Source organism: Ranitomeya imitator, chromosome 4 (genome assembly GCF_032444005.1).
Source record: "Ranitomeya imitator isolate aRanImi1 chromosome 4, aRanImi1.pri, whole genome shotgun sequence".
NCBI lineage: Eukaryota > Metazoa > Chordata > Amphibia > Anura > Dendrobatidae > Ranitomeya > Ranitomeya imitator.
The window spans coordinates 284,711,332-284,729,202 of NC_091285.1; the positions used below are offsets into that span (position 1 = coordinate 284,711,332).

The 17,871-nt window shown below is 43.4% G+C and overlaps 1 protein-coding gene across 3 annotated transcripts in view; it reads left to right on the top strand.

The window, feature by feature from the left end:
* NTN4 (netrin 4) overlaps positions 1–17,871 on the top strand; it is a 313,242-nt gene that overhangs the window by 152,071 nt on the left and 143,300 nt on the right. Inside the window, exons 1-2 of one of the 3 annotated variants that reach the window (XM_069764707.1) lie at positions 2,236–2,697; positions 3,012–3,567. The exons of the other annotated variants lie outside the window; for them this stretch is intronic. Coding sequence (XP_069620808.1) covers positions 2,345–2,697; positions 3,012–3,567 — 909 coding nt within the window. The 5' untranslated portion in view covers positions 2,236–2,344. Of the gene's footprint in view, positions 1–2,235; positions 2,698–3,011; positions 3,568–17,871 lie in introns of those variants that run through there. 3 annotated transcript variants of the gene reach the window in all.

A 17,871-nucleotide genomic window follows, 5' to 3' on the forward strand; every position in this document is an offset into this window, starting at 1 on the left:
GCACCGCTGGTCAAAATGACTGTTATTGTAAACAGTTAAGGAAATTGAAGATGAAATGATCTCTAAAAGGCTTAAAGTTAAAGATAATAATAATCTTTATTTTTATATAGCGCTAACATATTCCGCAGCGTTTTACAGTTTGCACACATTATCATCACTGTCCCCGCCCGATGGGGCTCACAATCTAAATTGCCTACACAGTATGTCTTTTCCTATGACACATTTCCTTTGCATTTTATTAAAAAAATGTCATTTTTTACATTTGAAAAATTACAAAAAGGAAAATGGGCAAAGTTATGGGCACCTTCGGAGATTTGTGCTCAGATCACACCAAATATGGTCATTAGAAAAAAACCTCTTCAGTGTGCTCACAGTATAATTCATTGTCAGAAGTATGCAAAAGAACATATAAACAAGCCTGATGCATTTTAGAAACAAGTCCTGTGGATCGATGAGGTTAAAACAGAACTCTTGGCCAGAATGATCAAAGGTATGTATGGAGAAAAAAGGGCACAGAATTTCAGGAAAAGAACATCTCGCCAACTATTAAGCATGGGGGTGGATCAATCATGCTTTGGGGTTGTGTTGCAGCCAATAGCACGGGGAACATCATGGGTGGAGGGAAGAAGGGATTCAATGACATTTCAACAAATTCTTGATGAAAACAGAACACCATCTGTATAAAATCTGAAGTTGAAAAGAGGATGTCTTCTACAAATGGATAATGATCCTAAAGACATGTCAAAATCCACAAAATCCACAATGGACCATCTCAAAAGGTGCAAGCTGAAGGTTTTACAATGGCCCTCACAGTTCACTGACCTAAATATCATTGAAAATCTGTGGCTAGACCTTAAAATAGCAATGCATGCAAGACGACCCAGGAATCTCACAGAACTGGAAGAATTTTCCAAGGAAGAATGGATGAAAATCCCCCAAACAAGAATTGAAAGACTCTTGGCTGGCAATAAAAAGCATTCACAAGCTGTGATACTTGTAAAAGGGGTGCTACTAGGTAATAACCATGCAGGATGCCCAAACCTTTGCATCTACCCATTTTCTTTCTTTTCTTTTTTTTTTTTTTTATTTTTCTTTTTTGTTTTTTACCTCAATTCCAAAGGAAATGTGTCACCTTTAACTTTAGGCCTCTTAGAGATAATTTGATTGTCAACTAGCTTAATTGTTCACAATAACAGTAATTTTGACTGGGGTGCACAAACTTTAACATGCCACTGTACACTATGCATCAGCACACTGCAATTAATTAATATATAAACTCTGCTATAACTGTAAATGTTAAAAACGTAAGGTACTTGGTTAACATTTTTTTTTTTTTTTATCAAAATGCAAAAGCCATCCAGCCACATGAAGGTGGATCTTTTTATATAGATGGTCCTTATTACTAATGTCCTACCTCTCCAAAAAGGCCTCATCCGAAGTGGGAAAATTAAAGGAAACCAGGCATCACCCGCAATTAAAACCTTGTCTAGGAAAGATGGATAAGGATGCAGAGACCTGGAGGGGGCGAACCCCCCCAATGTATGCAAAACCGAAAAAAATAGGGCATGCACACCTTTAGTTTTAAAATTACCATAATGTACAAGTGCACAAATACACTATGTGGCCATTTTACAAATATGTTTGCATGCAAAGATCAGTTGTAGCTTTTAAGAAGCAATTTAATTTAGCATGCAATACACTGTAAAATTTAAAAAAAAATCAATGTGTGGTGAACAGATTAAAAAAAAAAATACAATTCTGAGATTCTGTTTTGTTTTGACCAGGCAATATGATTCCTCAGGCCGGTATGATTATGTGATTATCGTGATAGCAAACTTGTATCATTTTTAGCTTTTATTTTAGTGGTAAACAAAAATTTGTAAAACAAGTTGGTCTGTGATGCCTCTGTTTTATGATCCATAATTTTTTTTATTTTCTGTCAGTGGGGGTTCTACAAAGGCTTGTTTTTTTGTGCAGCAAACTGACATTTTTATTGATACTTTGTTGAGCTACATAAGGCTACTTTCACACTAGAGTTAACTGCAAACCGTCACAAAAACGTCTTTTTTCCGAAAAAACGGATGCGTCTAAAAACTGCAAAACGTATGCAATGCATACAGCATTTCGACGGATACGTCGCAAATCCGATAAACGGTTGCGTTGAAATGCTGGATGCGTTGCATACGTTGCATACGTTTTTACCATCTGTTGCATACGTTTTTACGACGGATCCGTTGTTAAAATGGGAGGCACCAAAATTTGATTGGCTACTGGAAACTAAGGGAAATCTATATAATGACTGTATTTACAGGCCATCTTTGAGGGTTTTAGTTTAGTGGCAAGGATGGATGGTGTAATTGGGAGGATTTCGAGTTTGGTTACTGAAGTTATATTTGAGACGAATCGCCTGGATATCATAGTGCGGGAGATGGAGGCGGCAGCAGAAAGACGGAGGATGCAACGGAGAGTGCGACGATTCTGGATACATCCAATCAATGAGCTGCGGATGACCAGGGGTGTCCAGTCCACTCTCTATCTGGAGTTGCGGTGCAACCCACAGAAATTCTACAATTATGTACGGATGAAAATGGAACATTTCGATTATTTGATTGGAAAACTAGAGGAGGTCATCCAAAGGCAGGACACAAGGATGAGGCTTGCCATCACACCGGCGGAGCGGCTCCTGGTGACACTGTGGTAAGCATCTTTTTTTTATGTGATTGCTCATATTGAATGTTATTACATGCTGCAGAAAAAACTGCGCTGACACATTGCGCAGCATTTTCTGCAGCATGTAATTTTTTGGTTTGTTTGAGGCCATTCCACCGGTTTTTTTTATTCTTGTGTCATTGCTCATATTGAATGTTGTTACTTGCTGCAGAAAAAACTGCGCTGACACATTGCGCAGCATTTTCTGCAGCATGTAATTTTTTGGTTTGTTTGAGGCTATTCCACTGGTTTTTTTTTTTGGTTGATGGTCTGTGCAATTTTTTTTTTTTTTTTTCCTGCAGCTTCCTAGCTACGGGTGAGTCTTTGACTTCACTCCATTTCCAATTCAGGCTGGGGATTTCCACTATTGGCGGAATTGTGAAGGACACATTTCGTGCGATTTGGGACACTTTACAGCCGGAGTATATCCCACAACCAACAATGGAAATCTGGTTGAGAAGTTCCGAACAATTTGAGAGAATTTGCAATTTCCCAAATTGTGTTGGTGCCGTGGACGGCAAACACATAAGGATTGCTAAACCGGCAGGAACAGGATCAGAGTACTATAACTATAAAAAATACTTCTCCATTGTACTCATGGCTATTGCTGACGCCAACTGCCGATTCCTTGCTGTGGACATAGGAGCGTATGGCCGGTCCAACGACTCACAAGTGTTTAAAAACTCTCCGATGGGTCGCTGCCTGTATGGAGATACATACAATTTCCCGCCAGCAAGACCGCTCCCAGGAACAAGTGAACCAGCCATGCCATATGTGTGTGTAGGTGATGAAGCCTTTCAACTGTCGCCGCACCTACTGAAACCATACAGCAGCCGTGAATTACACCGTACCAAGCAGGTATTTAATTACCATCTTACCAGAGCAAGAAGAGTGGTAGAGTGCTCTTTCGGTATATTGACGGCAAAGTGGAGAGTTCTGCTGACGGCAATAAAACTGGAAACAAAAACTGTAGACGATGTTGTCAAGGCATGTGTGGTGCTCCATAATTTTGTTATTTCAAAGGAGCCCGTTACCTTGGATGACGAACAATTGGAGACATCCTTGTGGGATTACCGCAGTGCCTCTGTTCGCTCCACCAGTTCTGTTACAATGATGAGGGACCAGTTTGCGGATTATTTTTTGTCACCTGTTGGGCGGATTCCATGGCAAGACATCATTGTGTGACATGTTTTTCTTGGCTTTTGTTGTTTGTCAAAATTGTTTTTGTAGCAACCCAAAAAAAAAAAAAAAAAACACAAACACAGTGTGGTTTGCTTGCTAATATAAAACCATTTTGTTATACCTTTAACATAGTAACAGTTAGTAAGGCCGAAAAAAGACATTTGTCCATCCAGTTCAGCCTATATTCCATCATAATAAATCCCCAGATTTACGTCCTTCTACAGAACCTAATAATTGTATGATACAATATTGTTCTGCTCCAGGAAGACATCCAGGCCTCTCTTGAACCCCTCGACTGAGTTCGCCATCACCACCTCCTCAGGCAAGCAATTCCAGATTCTCACTGCCCTAACAGTAAAGGGGCCTCTTCTATGTTGGTGGAAAAACCTTTTCTCCTCCAGACGCAAAGAATGCCCCCTTGTGCCCGTCACCTTCCTTGGTATAAACAAATCCTCAGCGAGATATTTGTATTGTCCCCTTATATACTTATACATGGTTATTAGATCTCCCCTCAGTCGTCTTTTTTCTAGACTAAATAATCCTAATTTCGCTAATCTATCTAGGTATTGTAGTTCTCCCATCCCCTTTATTAATTTTGTTGCCCTCCTCTGTACTCTCTCTAGTTCCATTATATCTTTCCTGAGCACCGGTGCCCAAAACTGGACACAGTACTCCATGTGCGGTCTAACTAGGGATTTGTATAGAGGCAGTATAATGCTCTCATCATGTGTATCCAGACCTCTTTTAATGCACCCCATGATCCTGTTTGCCTTGGCAGCTGCTGCCTGGCACTGGCTGCTCCAGGTAAGTTTATCATTAACTAGGATCCCCAAGTCCTTCTCCCTGTCAGATTTACCCAGTGGTTTCCCGTTCAGTGTGTAATGGTGATATTGATTCCTTCTTCCCATGTGTATAACCTTACATTTATCATTGTTAAACCTCATCTGCCACCTTTCAGCCCAAGATTCCAACCTATCTAGATCCATCTGTAGCAGAATACTATCTTCTCTTGTATTAACTGCTTTACATAGTTTTGTATCATCTGCAAATATTGATATTTTACTGTGTAAACCTTCTACCAGATCATTAATGAATATGTTGAAGAGAACAGGTCCCAATACCGACCCCTGCGGTACCCCACTGGTCACAGCGACCCAGTTAGAGACTATACCATTTATAACCACCCTCTGCTTTCTATCACTAAGCCAGTTACTAACCCATTTACACACATTTTCCCCCAGACCAAGCATTCTCATTTTGTGTACCAACCTCTTGTGCGGCACGGTATCAAACGCTTTGGAAAAATCGAGATATACCACGTCCAATGACTCATCGTTGTCCAGCCTATAGCTTACCTCTTCATAAAAACTGATTAGATTGGTTTGACAGGAGCGATTTCTCATAAACCCATGCTGATATGGAGTTAAACAGTTATTCTCATTGAGATAATCCAGAATAACATCCCTCAGAAACCCTTCAAATATTTTACCAACAATAGAGGTTAGACTTACTGGCCTATAATTTCCAGGTTCACGTTTAGAGCCCTTTTTGAATATTGGCACCACATTTGCTATGCGCCAGTCCTGCGGAACAGACCCCTTTAAAACGTCTGGTGTTTCTTTTCACTTAACCTTTAATATTTACGTTAATGAATCAACACACACACAGTAGATTTGGCAAAAAAGAATTTTTGAATAACAAGGAAATTACATTTTCACAGGTCTTGGTAGTGTCGGTGGAGTAACTATGGGAGGAGGGGCTGGAAGGTTGGACCACATCGGTAGGTGGGATTGGGGAAACCCTACCTGTTTGGTCTGCAGTGGAAGGGGGGTGAAAAGCAGGAGGCTGACCAGAGGGGGGTTGTGTTGGGGTAGGTGGAAAACTTCCTGGGGAAGGAAAGCTGGGCAAAGACGAAGAAAACACGGGTGAATACATTTGGGTTGTGGGCCGGGTTGGGTATTGGTACTGATGTGGATATTGGTACTGGCGGTGATATTGGGGGGCATGGTGTTGTGTTGAAATTGGGACTGGGATGTGTGGGGAGGTGTGGGGGTAGATTGTGGTTCATTGATGACCTTCAGAAGAGCGTTATGGCAGCTATTCATTACCCGCATCTGCTGATCAAAAGAAAGCTTTTCCATGCTCCTGAGCATGGACTGAAAAAAAAGATTTGCTGGAGCTTGACTTACATCTAAATGCAGCCTATCCAAGCGACTGCTGATTTCATGGTGGTTTTCACTCATGCGTGATTGCACCATGCTGAAACCAGCAGTCACTTGTTCTCCCAAAATTTTAAAAGAATTTTGGAAGCCTGCATTTAGATGCAAGAACTCAGGAGCATAGCTCCTTTCCTGACCCCTCTGACGCTGCCGCCACGAACCTAACGGTGGTGTAGAGGTGGCAGGGTCAGAGGGGTGGGGTAAAGGGAACGCTATCTGTTGACCATCAGATACGAATAAGGAAGGCTGCGCTCCACTGGTAGAGGTGGATGAAGTGGAGGGGACAGGGGGGTGAGAGGTGTGGGGCCTACCGACGTTGTCCCCGGTGGCGGACTCAGGAGGGATCGCTTCAGAGGGCGCAGAGGTAGATGCAGGCGCACGGTGGCTGGAGAAGGTGCTGTGAAAGAAAAAAAAAATTTAATATATTGATATGAAAAAGCCCGGACTGAAACAAAAGTTTTGTGATTAGACAGGTTCTTACTGGGATGTTGAATACTTACACTCTACTCAGCATGGTTTGCCTCAGGAAGGAGAGGGCAGGGCCGTATCTGTACCTCCTCTTCTTCCTTCCTGCTGAGCCACTCGGGGCCTGCATCTCCTCGTTAAATTCTCTTTTAAAACGATCCCTCAGTGACCGCCACCGCTTCCTAACCTTGCCACCTGTGAAGACAGGAATGAACAAAAAAAAAAAAAAGGTCAATACAATACTTTACATTCAGCTCTAAACATCACTGAAAAGTGAATACTTACATAGTTTCCTCTTCTGCTGTGGAAGAAGGTCCTCCCACCTCGGAAAGATGTTCCGGCATACTTCCAACCAGAGCCGACGGGTGACACTGGTATCAGCATGCCTGCGGTCAGCCATGTTCCACAGCGGCTCCCGCTCGCGAACCTCCTCGATGAGGGCTTCAATCTCTATGTCAGAGTCTTCTGCGGGAGCACGCTGTGAAGCCTGTGAGAAAAAAAAAATATAAGAAAAAAATAAAAATTAGTACACTGAAAAAAAAAAATGACCAATCGCCCCCCCCCCCCCCCCCCCAAAAGCAACTTACTGATGGCCGACCGCGGCGATGAGTCCGCCGACTCTGGGAGTGCCTGGGAGAACCATCATGGTGTTCAGCAGCAGCAACAGGAGACTGAAATAAAGGATAAAAAAAATTAGCTTGAATGTATGTATATGTTTTCTTGGTTCCGTTGTATCTGAAAATCTGTTTCATGTATGGTGCTGGTGTATGGTGTGAAGCAAGTGATTCACAACTACTTACACTTGGTTCCTCCTCCACTTGTATATCTTCACCCGTCTCGGTCCCTTCTGACAGCTCCTCATCGGATTCTGTTTCCTGTGTAAACATAATAAATGCATGTAGTGAATAAAAATTATGAAAATTAAAAAAAAAAATAAAAAAAATTGGGGTTATTTACTTACCGATACACGCTGTTGCTGTGGAGGAGGGCTGCCAGAAGAGGACATTGTGTTCCTGTTATCTATGGCCGGTGGCTGTGGTCCTGGTGCCTGTGGTCCTGGTGCCTGTGGACCTGGTGGCTGTGGACCTGGTGGGTCTGTAAGTTAAAAGACACTTGCAATCTGCTCTACACATTGAAGTAGCAGATTTGGGGTCTTCAAAACTTACTTTAAATAATTTGACGATGCGGTCCTGGTGGCTGTGTTCCTGGTGGCTGTGTTCCTGGTGCCTGTGGACCTGGTGGCTGTGGACCTGGTGGGTCTGTAAGTTAAAAGACACTTGCAATCTGCTCTACACATTGAAGTAGCAGATTTGGGGTCTTCAAAACTTACTTTAAATAATTTGACGATGCGGTCCTGGTGGCTGTGGACCTGGTGGCTGTGGACCTGGTGCCTGTGGTCCTTACTCTATCTGCAATATAATAAGTATAATGGATTTATAGTTAGACCACCCCAGAACTAGGTAATGTTCAGCAATAAACACCCTGTTAAATTGTGAAAAATAGGTGAACACCCAAACCCAAAAACAGGTGCACGTTATACCATTCTTTTCCATGTCCCAAAAAAAAAAAAAAAAATGTGAGACACCTTTAAAAATATTTTTAAGTTTAAAAAAAAAAAAAAAAAATTACCTCCCCCACAAAAACCTTTTAAAGGATAACCTTTAGTAAAAAATGAGCCCTCAACCAACTCTGTATTGCATGTGTAACCATTGGTACATACACCTGTTTTAAATTTACCTTTATGAAATTATACTACGGACAATTGTTTAATAAACATTTTATTAATATTTTTTTTTTTTTTTAATCACAATGGAGCAGAAATGCTCTTTATTTTAAATACAAGTACATCAACTGCGAATGATTTCAACAGTAAATTAAAAAAATAAACCCTTTTTTTAAAAAATAAGCACTCACACATTCTAACCAATAGCTGCAGACCACTAGGCTTTGCAATAATACATCCGATTAAAAAAAAAATCACACATGCTGCACAAACCACTATACTAAAGGTACCGTCACACTGAACGATATCGCTAGCGATCCGTGACATTGCAGCGTCCTGGCTAGCGATATCGTTCAGTTTGACACAGCAGCGATCAGGATCCTGCTGTGATGTCGTTGGTCACTGCAGAAAGTCCAGAACTTTATTTTGTCACTGGACTTCCTGCAGACATCGCTGAATCGCCGTGTGTGACGCCAATTCAGCGGTGTTCGCTGGTAACTAGGGTAAACATCGGGTTACTAAGCGCAGGGCCACGCTTAGTAACCCGATGTTTACCCTGGTTACCAGTGTAAAAGAAAAAAACAAAACAAAACCTTCATACTTACCTTACGCTGTCTGTCCTCGGCGCTGTGCTTTCCTGCACTCACTGTGAGCACAGCGGCCGGAAAGCAGAGCGTTGACTTCACCGCTCTGCTTTCCGGCCGCTGTGCTCACAGCCAGAGCAGAGAAGCAGAGCGCCGGGGACAGACAGCGGAAGGTAAGTATGAAGCGTTTGTTTTTTTTACTTTTAGGATGGTGACCAGGGTAAACATCGGGTTACTAAGCGCGGCCCTGCGCTTAGTAACCCGATGTTTACCCTGGTTACCGGCATCGTTGGTCGCTGGAGAGCTGTCTGTGTGACAGCTCTCCAGCGACCAAACAGCGACGCTGCAGCGATCCGGATCGTTGTCGGTATCGCTGCAGCGTCACTCAGTGTGACGGTACCTTTAGTAAATACATCAAAAATCAACATTAACCAATATGGCATTGACAAATGCACATGCAACCAACAAGACGCACACAAACATACCTGCAAGCAGAGTCATAACGCAAGCATAACACATGAACAGGCTTAATATTGACGAAGGCATAATAAGGTGCAGGCACGTGAACACATACATACAAAAGCACACAGCAGTACAAAAATACACACACACACACACACACACACACACACACACACACACACACACACACACACACGGCCATCTGTCCTCCGGCTGGAGCTTGATGTCTTCACAGTGGCAGGCCTCAGGGTGGTTCTGGACTGTAGCAGGGCACTGGCTGTTGCAGGACGACGGCAGGCCTCAGGTTGGATTCAGGTTTTAAAAGCTCTTGCTGTAGTCAGTACGGCATACACAAATGCGCATACACACACACACACACACACACACACACACAAAAATGGCAATATACTCACACTGTTGGAGTGTGTCTGGTCTTTGCTGCCAGGCTGGGGTCTTGGTGTCCAGCTGGGGTCTTGCTGCCAGGCTGGGGTCTTGCTGCCAGGCTGGGCTCTTGGTGTCCGGCTGGGCTCTTGGTGTCCAGGCTGGGCTCTTGGTGTCTGGCTGGGCTCTTGGTGTCCAGGCTGGGGTCTTGGTGTCCGGCTGGCTGGAGGCTTCTTCTTGTCTCTGGGTCTTGCTGGCATATGTGGGGGTTGAAGGCCCAGACCAGGTTTATATAGATTTGGGGATGTCTGGTCATTTAGATTTAAAATCCTGTTTCTGAGCATGCTCAATAGAAAAAAAACGTATTGCAGCGCTGCATTGCGTCGTACGACGTGTCTCGACGCATCCGTCGCTCATAGACTTTCATTGTAGCAAAAGACGCATGCCGACGGATGCGCCGAGACACGTTTTATTGTCGGAGCCAAAAAACGTTACAATCTACGTTTTTCCAGACGACGTGTCATGTTATGAAAGGCAATTCAGAATCACAATGGACATGGAGGTCAGAGCACATACAGTGAACTGACAATAACCCAAAATAATAGAACGAGCTCTGAGACGTGGGAACTCTGCAGACCGCAATCCCTAAGCCTATCAAACCACACTAAAGGTAGCCGTGGAGCGCTCCTGACCAGAACCTAGGCGCCTCGTCACAGCCTGAGAAACTAGCTAATCCTGAAGATAGAAAAATAAGCCTACCTTGCCTCAGAGAAATTCCCCAAAGGAAAAGGCAGCCCCCCACATATAATGACTGTGAGTAAGATGAAAACACAAACATAGAGATGAAACAGATTTAGCAAAGTGAGGCCCGACTAGCTGAACAGAACGAGGATAGGGAAGATAACTTTGCGGTCAGCACAAAAACCTATAAAAAAACCACGCAGAGGGGACAAAAAGACCCTCCGCACCGACTAACGGTACGGAGGTGGTCCCTCTGCGTCTCAGAGCTTCCAGCAGGCGAGAAAAACCAATAAAGCAAGCTGGACAGAAAAATAGCAACAAAATAACATAAGCAAAACTTAGCTTTGCAGAGCAGCAGGCCACAGGAATGATCCAGGGAAAAAACAAGTCCCACACTGAAACATTGACAGGAAGCATAGATCAAAGCATCAGGTGGAGTTAAGTAGAGAAGAAGCTAATGAGCTCACCAGATCACCTGAGGGAGGAAACTCAGAAGCTGCAGTACCACTTTCCTCCACAAACGGAAGATCCCAGAGAGAATCAGCCGAAGTACCACTTGTGACCACAGGAGTGAACTCTGCCACAGAATTCACAACAGTACCCCCCCCTTGAGGAGGGGTCACCGAACCCTCACCAGAGCCCCCAGGCCGACCAGGATGAGCCACATGAAAGGCACGAACAAGATCGGGAGCATGGACATCAGAGGCAAAAACCCAGGAATTATCCTCCTGAGCATAACCCTTCCATTTAACCAGATACTGGAGTTTCCGTCTTGAAACACGAGAATCCAAAATCTTCTCCACAATATACTCCAATTCCCCCTCCACCAAAACCGGGGCAGGAGGCTCAACAGATGGAACCATAGGTGCCACGTATCTCTGCAACAATGACCTATGGAATACGTTATGTATGGAAAAAGAATCTGGAAGGGTCAGACGAAAAGACACAGGATTAAGAACCTCAGAAATCCTATACGGACCAATAAAACGAGGTTTAAACTTAGGAGAGGAAACCTTCGTAGGAATATGACGAGAAGATAACCAAACCAGATCCCCAACACGAAGTCGGGGACCCACACGGCGTCTGCGATTAGCGAAAAGTTGAGCTTTCTCCTGGGACAAAATCAAATTGTCCACTACCTGAGTCCAAATCTACTGCAACCTGTCCACCACAGTATCCACACCAGGACAGTCCGAAGACTCAACCTGTCCAGAAGAGAAACGAGGATGGAACCCAGAATTGCAGAAAAACGGTGAAACCAAGGTAGCCGAGCTGGCCCGATTATTAAGGGCGAACTCAGCCAAAGGCAAAAAGGACACCCAGTCATCCTGATCAGCAGAAACAAAGCACCTCAGATATGTTTCCAAGGTCTGATTGGTTCGCTCGGTCTGGCCATTAGTCTGAGGATGGAAAGCCGAGGAAAAAGACAAGTCAATGCCCATCCTACCACAAAAGGCTCGCCAAAACCTCGAAACAAACTGGGAACCTCTGTCAGAAACAATATTCTCTGGAATGCCATGCAAACAAACCACATGCTGGAAGAACAAAGGCACCAAATCAGAGGAGGAAGGCAATTTAGACAAGGGTACCAGATGGACCATCTTAGAAAAGCGATCACAGACAACCCAAATGACTGACATCTTTTGAGAAACGGGAAGGTCAGAAATAAAATCCATAGAGATATGTGTCCAAGGCCTCTTTGGGACCGGCAAGGGCAAAAGCAACCCACTGGCACGAGAACAACAGGGCTTAGCCCGAGCACAAATCCCACAGGACTGCACAAAAGCACGCACATCCCGCGACAGAGAGGGCCACCAAAAGGATCTAGCCACTAACTCTCTGGTACCAAAGATTCCAGGATGACCAGCCAACACCGAACAATGAAGTTCAGAGATAACTCTATTCGTCCACCTATCAGGGACAAACAGTTTCTCCGCTGGGCAACGATCAGGTTTATTAGCCTGAAATTTTTGCAGCACCCGCCGCAAATCAGGGGAGATGGCAGACACAATTACTCCTTCCTTGAGGATACCCGCCGGCTCAGATAAACCCGGAGAGTCGGGTACAAAACTCCTAGACAGAGCATCCGCCTTCACATTTTTAGAGCCCGGAATGTACGAAATCACAAAGTCAAAACGGGCAAAAAACAACGACCAACGAGCTTGTCTAGGATTCAAGCGCTTGGCAGACTCGAGATGAGTCAAGTTCTTATGATCAGTCAATACCACCACGCGATGCTTAGCTCCTTCAAGCCAATGACGCCACTCCTCGAATGCCCACTTCATGGCCAGCAACTCTCGGTTGCCCACATCATAATTACGCTCAGCAGGCGAAAACTTCCTGGAAAAGAAAGCGCATGGTTTCATCACTGAGCAACCAGAACCTCTCTGCGACAAAACAGCCCCTGCTCCAATCTCAGAAGCATCAACCTCGACCTGGAACGGAAGAGAAACATCTGGTTGACACAACACAGGGGCAGAAGAAAAACGACGCTTCAACTCTTGAAAAGCTTCCACAGCAGCAGAAGACCAATTGACCACATCAGCACCCTTCTTGGTCAAATCGGTCAATGGTTTAGCAATACCAGAAAAATTGCAGATGAAGCGACGATAAAAATTAGCAAAGCCCAGGAACTTTTGCAGACTTTTCAGAGATGTCGGCTGAGTCCAATCATGGATGGCTTGGACCTTAACAGGATCCATCTCGATAGTAGAAGGGGGAAAAGATAAACCCCAAAAATGAAACCTTCTGCACACCAAAGAGACACTTTGATCCCTTCACAAACAAAGAATTAGCACGCAGGACCTGAAAAACCGTTCTGACCTGCTTCACATGAGACTCCCAATCATCCGAGAAGATCAAAATGTCATCCAAGTACACAATCAGGAATTTATCCAGGTACTCTCGGAAGATGTCATGCATAAAGGACTGAAACACTGATGGAGCATTGGCAAGTCCGAACGGTATACGAGATACTCAAAATGACCCTCGGGCGTATTAAATGCAGTTTTCCATTCATCACCTTGCTTAATTCGCACCAGATTATACGCACCACGAAGATCTATCTTTGTGAACCAACTAGCCCCCTTAATCCGAGCAAACAGATCAGATAACAATGGCAAGGGGTACTGAAATTTAACCGTGATCTTATTAAGAAGGCGGTAATCTATACAAGGTCTCAGCGAACCATCCTTCTTGGCTACAAAAAAGAACCCTGCTCCTAATGGCGAGGATGACGGGCGAATATGCCCCTTCTCCAGGGATTCCTTCACATAACTGCGCATAGCGGTGTGCTCAGGCACGGACAAATTAAACAATCGACCTTTTGGGAATTTACTACCAGGAATCAAATTGATAGCACAATCACAATCCCTATGCGGAGGTAGGGTATTGGACTTGGGCTCATCAAATACATCCCGGTAATCAGACAAGAACTCTGGGACCTCAGAAGGAGTGGATGACGAAATTGACAGAAATGGAACATCACCATGTACCCCCCTGACAACCCCAGCTGGACACCGACATGGATTTCCAATCTAATACTGGATTATGGGCTTGTAGCCATGGCAACCCCAACACGACCACATCATGCAGATTATGCAACACCAGAAAGCGAATAACCTCCTGATGTGCATGAGCCATGCACATGGTCAGCTGGGTCCAGTATTGAGGCTTATTCTTGGCCAAAGGCGTAGCATCAATTCCTCTCAATGGAATAGGACACTGCAAGGGCTCCAAGAAAAACCCACAACGCTTAGCATATTCCAAGTCCATCAAATTCAGGGCAGTGCCTGAATCCACAAATGCCATGACAGAATATGATGACAAAGAGCAGATCAAGGTAACGGACAGAAGAAATTTTGACTGTACCGTACCAATGGTGGCAGACCTAGCGAACCGCTTAGTGCGCTTAGGACAATCAGAGATAGCATGAGTGGAATCACCACAGTAGAAACACAGACCATTCAGACGTCTATGTTCTTGCCGTTCAACTCTGGTCAAGGTCCTATCACACTGCATAGGCTCAGGTTTAAGCTCAGGTAATACCGCCAAATGGTGCACAGGTTTACGCTCACGCAAGCGTCGACCGATCTAAATGGCCAAAGACATAGACTCATTCAAACCAGCAGGCATAGGAAATCCCACCATGACATCCTTAAGGGCTTCAGAGAGACCCTTTCTGAATATTGCTGCCAGCGCAGATTCATTCCATTGAGTGAGCACTGACCACTTTCTAAATTTCTGACAATATACCTCTATCTCATCCTGAGCCTGACAAAGAGCCAGCAAATTTTTTTTCTGCCTGATCCACTGAATTAGGCTCATCGTACAGCAACCCAAGCGCCAGGAAAAACGCATCGATATTACTCAATGCAGGATCTCCTGACGCAAGAGAAAACGCCCAGTCCTGAGGGTCGCCGCGCAAAAAAGAAATGACGATCCTAACCTGTTGAATTGGGTCACCAGAAGAGCGAGGTTTCAAAGCCAGAAATAGTTTACAATTATTTTTGAAACTCAGAAATTTAGTTCTATCTCCAAAAAACAAATCTGGAATAGGAATTCTCGGTTCAAGCAAAGAATTCTGGACCACAAAATCTTGAATATTTTGAACTCTTGCCGTGAGCTGATCCACACATGAAGACAGACCTTTAATGTCCATTGTTACACCTGTGTCCTGAACCACCCAAATGTCTAAGGGAAAAAAAAGACAAAACACAGAGCAAAGAAAAAAAAATGGTCTCAGAACTTCTTTTTTCCCTCTATTGAGAATCATTAGCACTTTTGGCTTCCTGTACTGTTGTGAAAGGCAATTCAGAATCACAATGGACATGGAGGTCAGAGCACATACAGTGAACTGACAATAACCCAAAATAATAGAACGAGCTCTGAGACGTGGGAACTCTGCAGACCGCAATCCCTAAGCCTATCAAACCACACTAAAGGTAGCCGTGGAGCGCTCCTGACCAGAACCTAGGCGCCTCGTCACAGCCTGAGAAACTAGCTAATCCTGAAGATAGAAAAATAAGCCTACCTTGCCTCAGAGAAATTCCCCAAAGGAAAAGGCAGCCCCCCACATATAATGACTGTGAGTAAGATGAAAACACAAACATAGAGATGAAACAGATTTAGCAAAGTGAGGCCCGACTAGCTGAACAGAATGAGGATAGGGAAGATAACTTTGCGGTCAGCACAAAAACCTATAAAAAACCACGCAGAGGAGACAAAAAGACCCTCCGCACCGACTAACGGTACGGAGGTGGTCCCTCTGCGTCTCAGAGCTTCCAGCAGGCGAGAAAAACCAATAAAGCAAGCTGGACAGAAAAATAGCAACAAAATAACATAAGCAAAACTTAGCTTTGCAGAGCAGCAGGCCACAGGAATGATCCAGGGAAAAAACAAGTCCCACACTGAAACATTGACAGGAAGCATAGATCAAAGCATCAGGTGGAGTTAAGTAGAGAAGAAGCTAACGAGCTCACCAGATCACCTGAGGGAGGAAACTCAGAAGCTGCAGTACCACTTTCCTCCACAAACGGAAGATCCCAGAGAGAATCAGCCGAAGTACCACTTGTGACCACAGGAGTGAACTCTGCCACAGAATTCACAACAGTGTCGCCTCTTTTCGACGCATCCGTCGAAAGACGTATACCGACGAATGCCAGTTCGTCGCAATGCGTCGCCAATACAAGTCTATGGGGAAAAAACGCATGAAGCAAAATATTTTTAACATATTGCAGTTAACGCTAGTGTGAAAGTAGCCTAAGATGTTTTGTTTTATTGCATTTTAAAGGAATGTGGGTGACTAAAATGCCCCACAATTATCTTTTTTTTATACTTTACGGCATTTACCATATAAGTTAAATCATTGTATATTTTCATAGGTCATTCTTTTATGGATAAAGGGATACAGAAAATGACCATTTTTGACAAATTGTCAATCTGTTTAATGGGGGAAGAAGAAGTGATTTGAGTTTTTTATTACAATTTTTTTAGTCTCTGGCAAGAGAGTGCACAGTCAGAGCACATTACAAGGAGATTACCAGGAGAACAGAGACCTCTCCTACCCCCACAAGTGAGTTCACTTTCCGGGGCGGGGCTGTTTTCTATTCTTCCTGTCTGCCAAGTCAACTCCTTACAATGCAAACTGACAGTTTCAAGGTGGGACAGAGGCTTCAGCAGTGACCCCCCACCTCTGCACCCTGATGTCCTCTTGTTTGAGTATCCCAGCATGCACTGGAGGTTCCCAAACAGTGTCAAACAGGGTGTAGGTTAAAAAAAATAAATCTGTTATGTAGTGAGGGAATGATAGGGAATTTTTAATTAAAGTATAATAGAAAAGTGATTAGATTGTTACAATAAATAAACATTTAGAATTAAAATTAGTTAGTTGCAGACCACTCCTTTAATATAAAATGTCTTGGATAACCCCTTTGATGAAATTCCATAATTCATATTTGATGATAAGCGTTCATTGTTTATTTTGCCAGCGAGCCATATGAAATTTTGTGAGCTTTGCTTTTTCTTTCATGTCTTTTTCAAAGCATTGAAATGAATTGATTTTAAATATTTTGATGTATACTTTTTCTGGTTTTGTTTGCCTTCTTCTGTATGAAGAATCACAGCACTTTTTAGGAGATAGTGTCAATGGTACAGAATGTATAAAAGGTTCTCTTAGCATAAATAAAAGAATACTTTGAGGTTCCTAAGAGTGAATATTAAATGACAGTCATCTCCGTGTAAACACTGCTGACTTCTCAGAAAAGAGACTTCTTGAAAGATGGATCTCCACCTCACGCAGACTCAATGAGCAAACATTTCATGTTTTAGAAAGAAATGCCTGGAAAAAAAAAAAAAAATCTGCACAAAAATGTGTTACATTTTCCAGTTTCATGCTGCTTTTGACACTTTTTTTTTTAAAGAAAATATATTGGGCTTAGAGCAAGCACAATCACAATGCTCCAGATTTACTATAATTTATATCACAAATTGACATAAATTAAATGTAATGCTTAATCCAGCTCATAACTAGCATAGATTTCAGATTGTGGGCATGAACTGCCCCAAATTTCTTAAGTGTGAGAATCGTACTCATGTGTGCTTTTATATTAAGACTGGCATGTGGAACCCCAGTCATAAGTTCCCTAGCATCGCTGTCCTCTATACTGTAGATTTCATCCTGTAAGTAATGTAGTAGTGTAATCTTGAAATGTGACTAGATTGTCCTACTTCTAGGATGAACATATATGGAAGACCATACTGACTCCTCAATATACCTGAGTCACAGACTGAGTCACAGCTATCAGACCAGGTGATAGCTTCCATGTTTTATGGTTGGCACAAGAAAAACATTATCACAATGGATTAGATTCAAAACTGCTCTCAGCAGCTTTCGTTTTCTAATTCC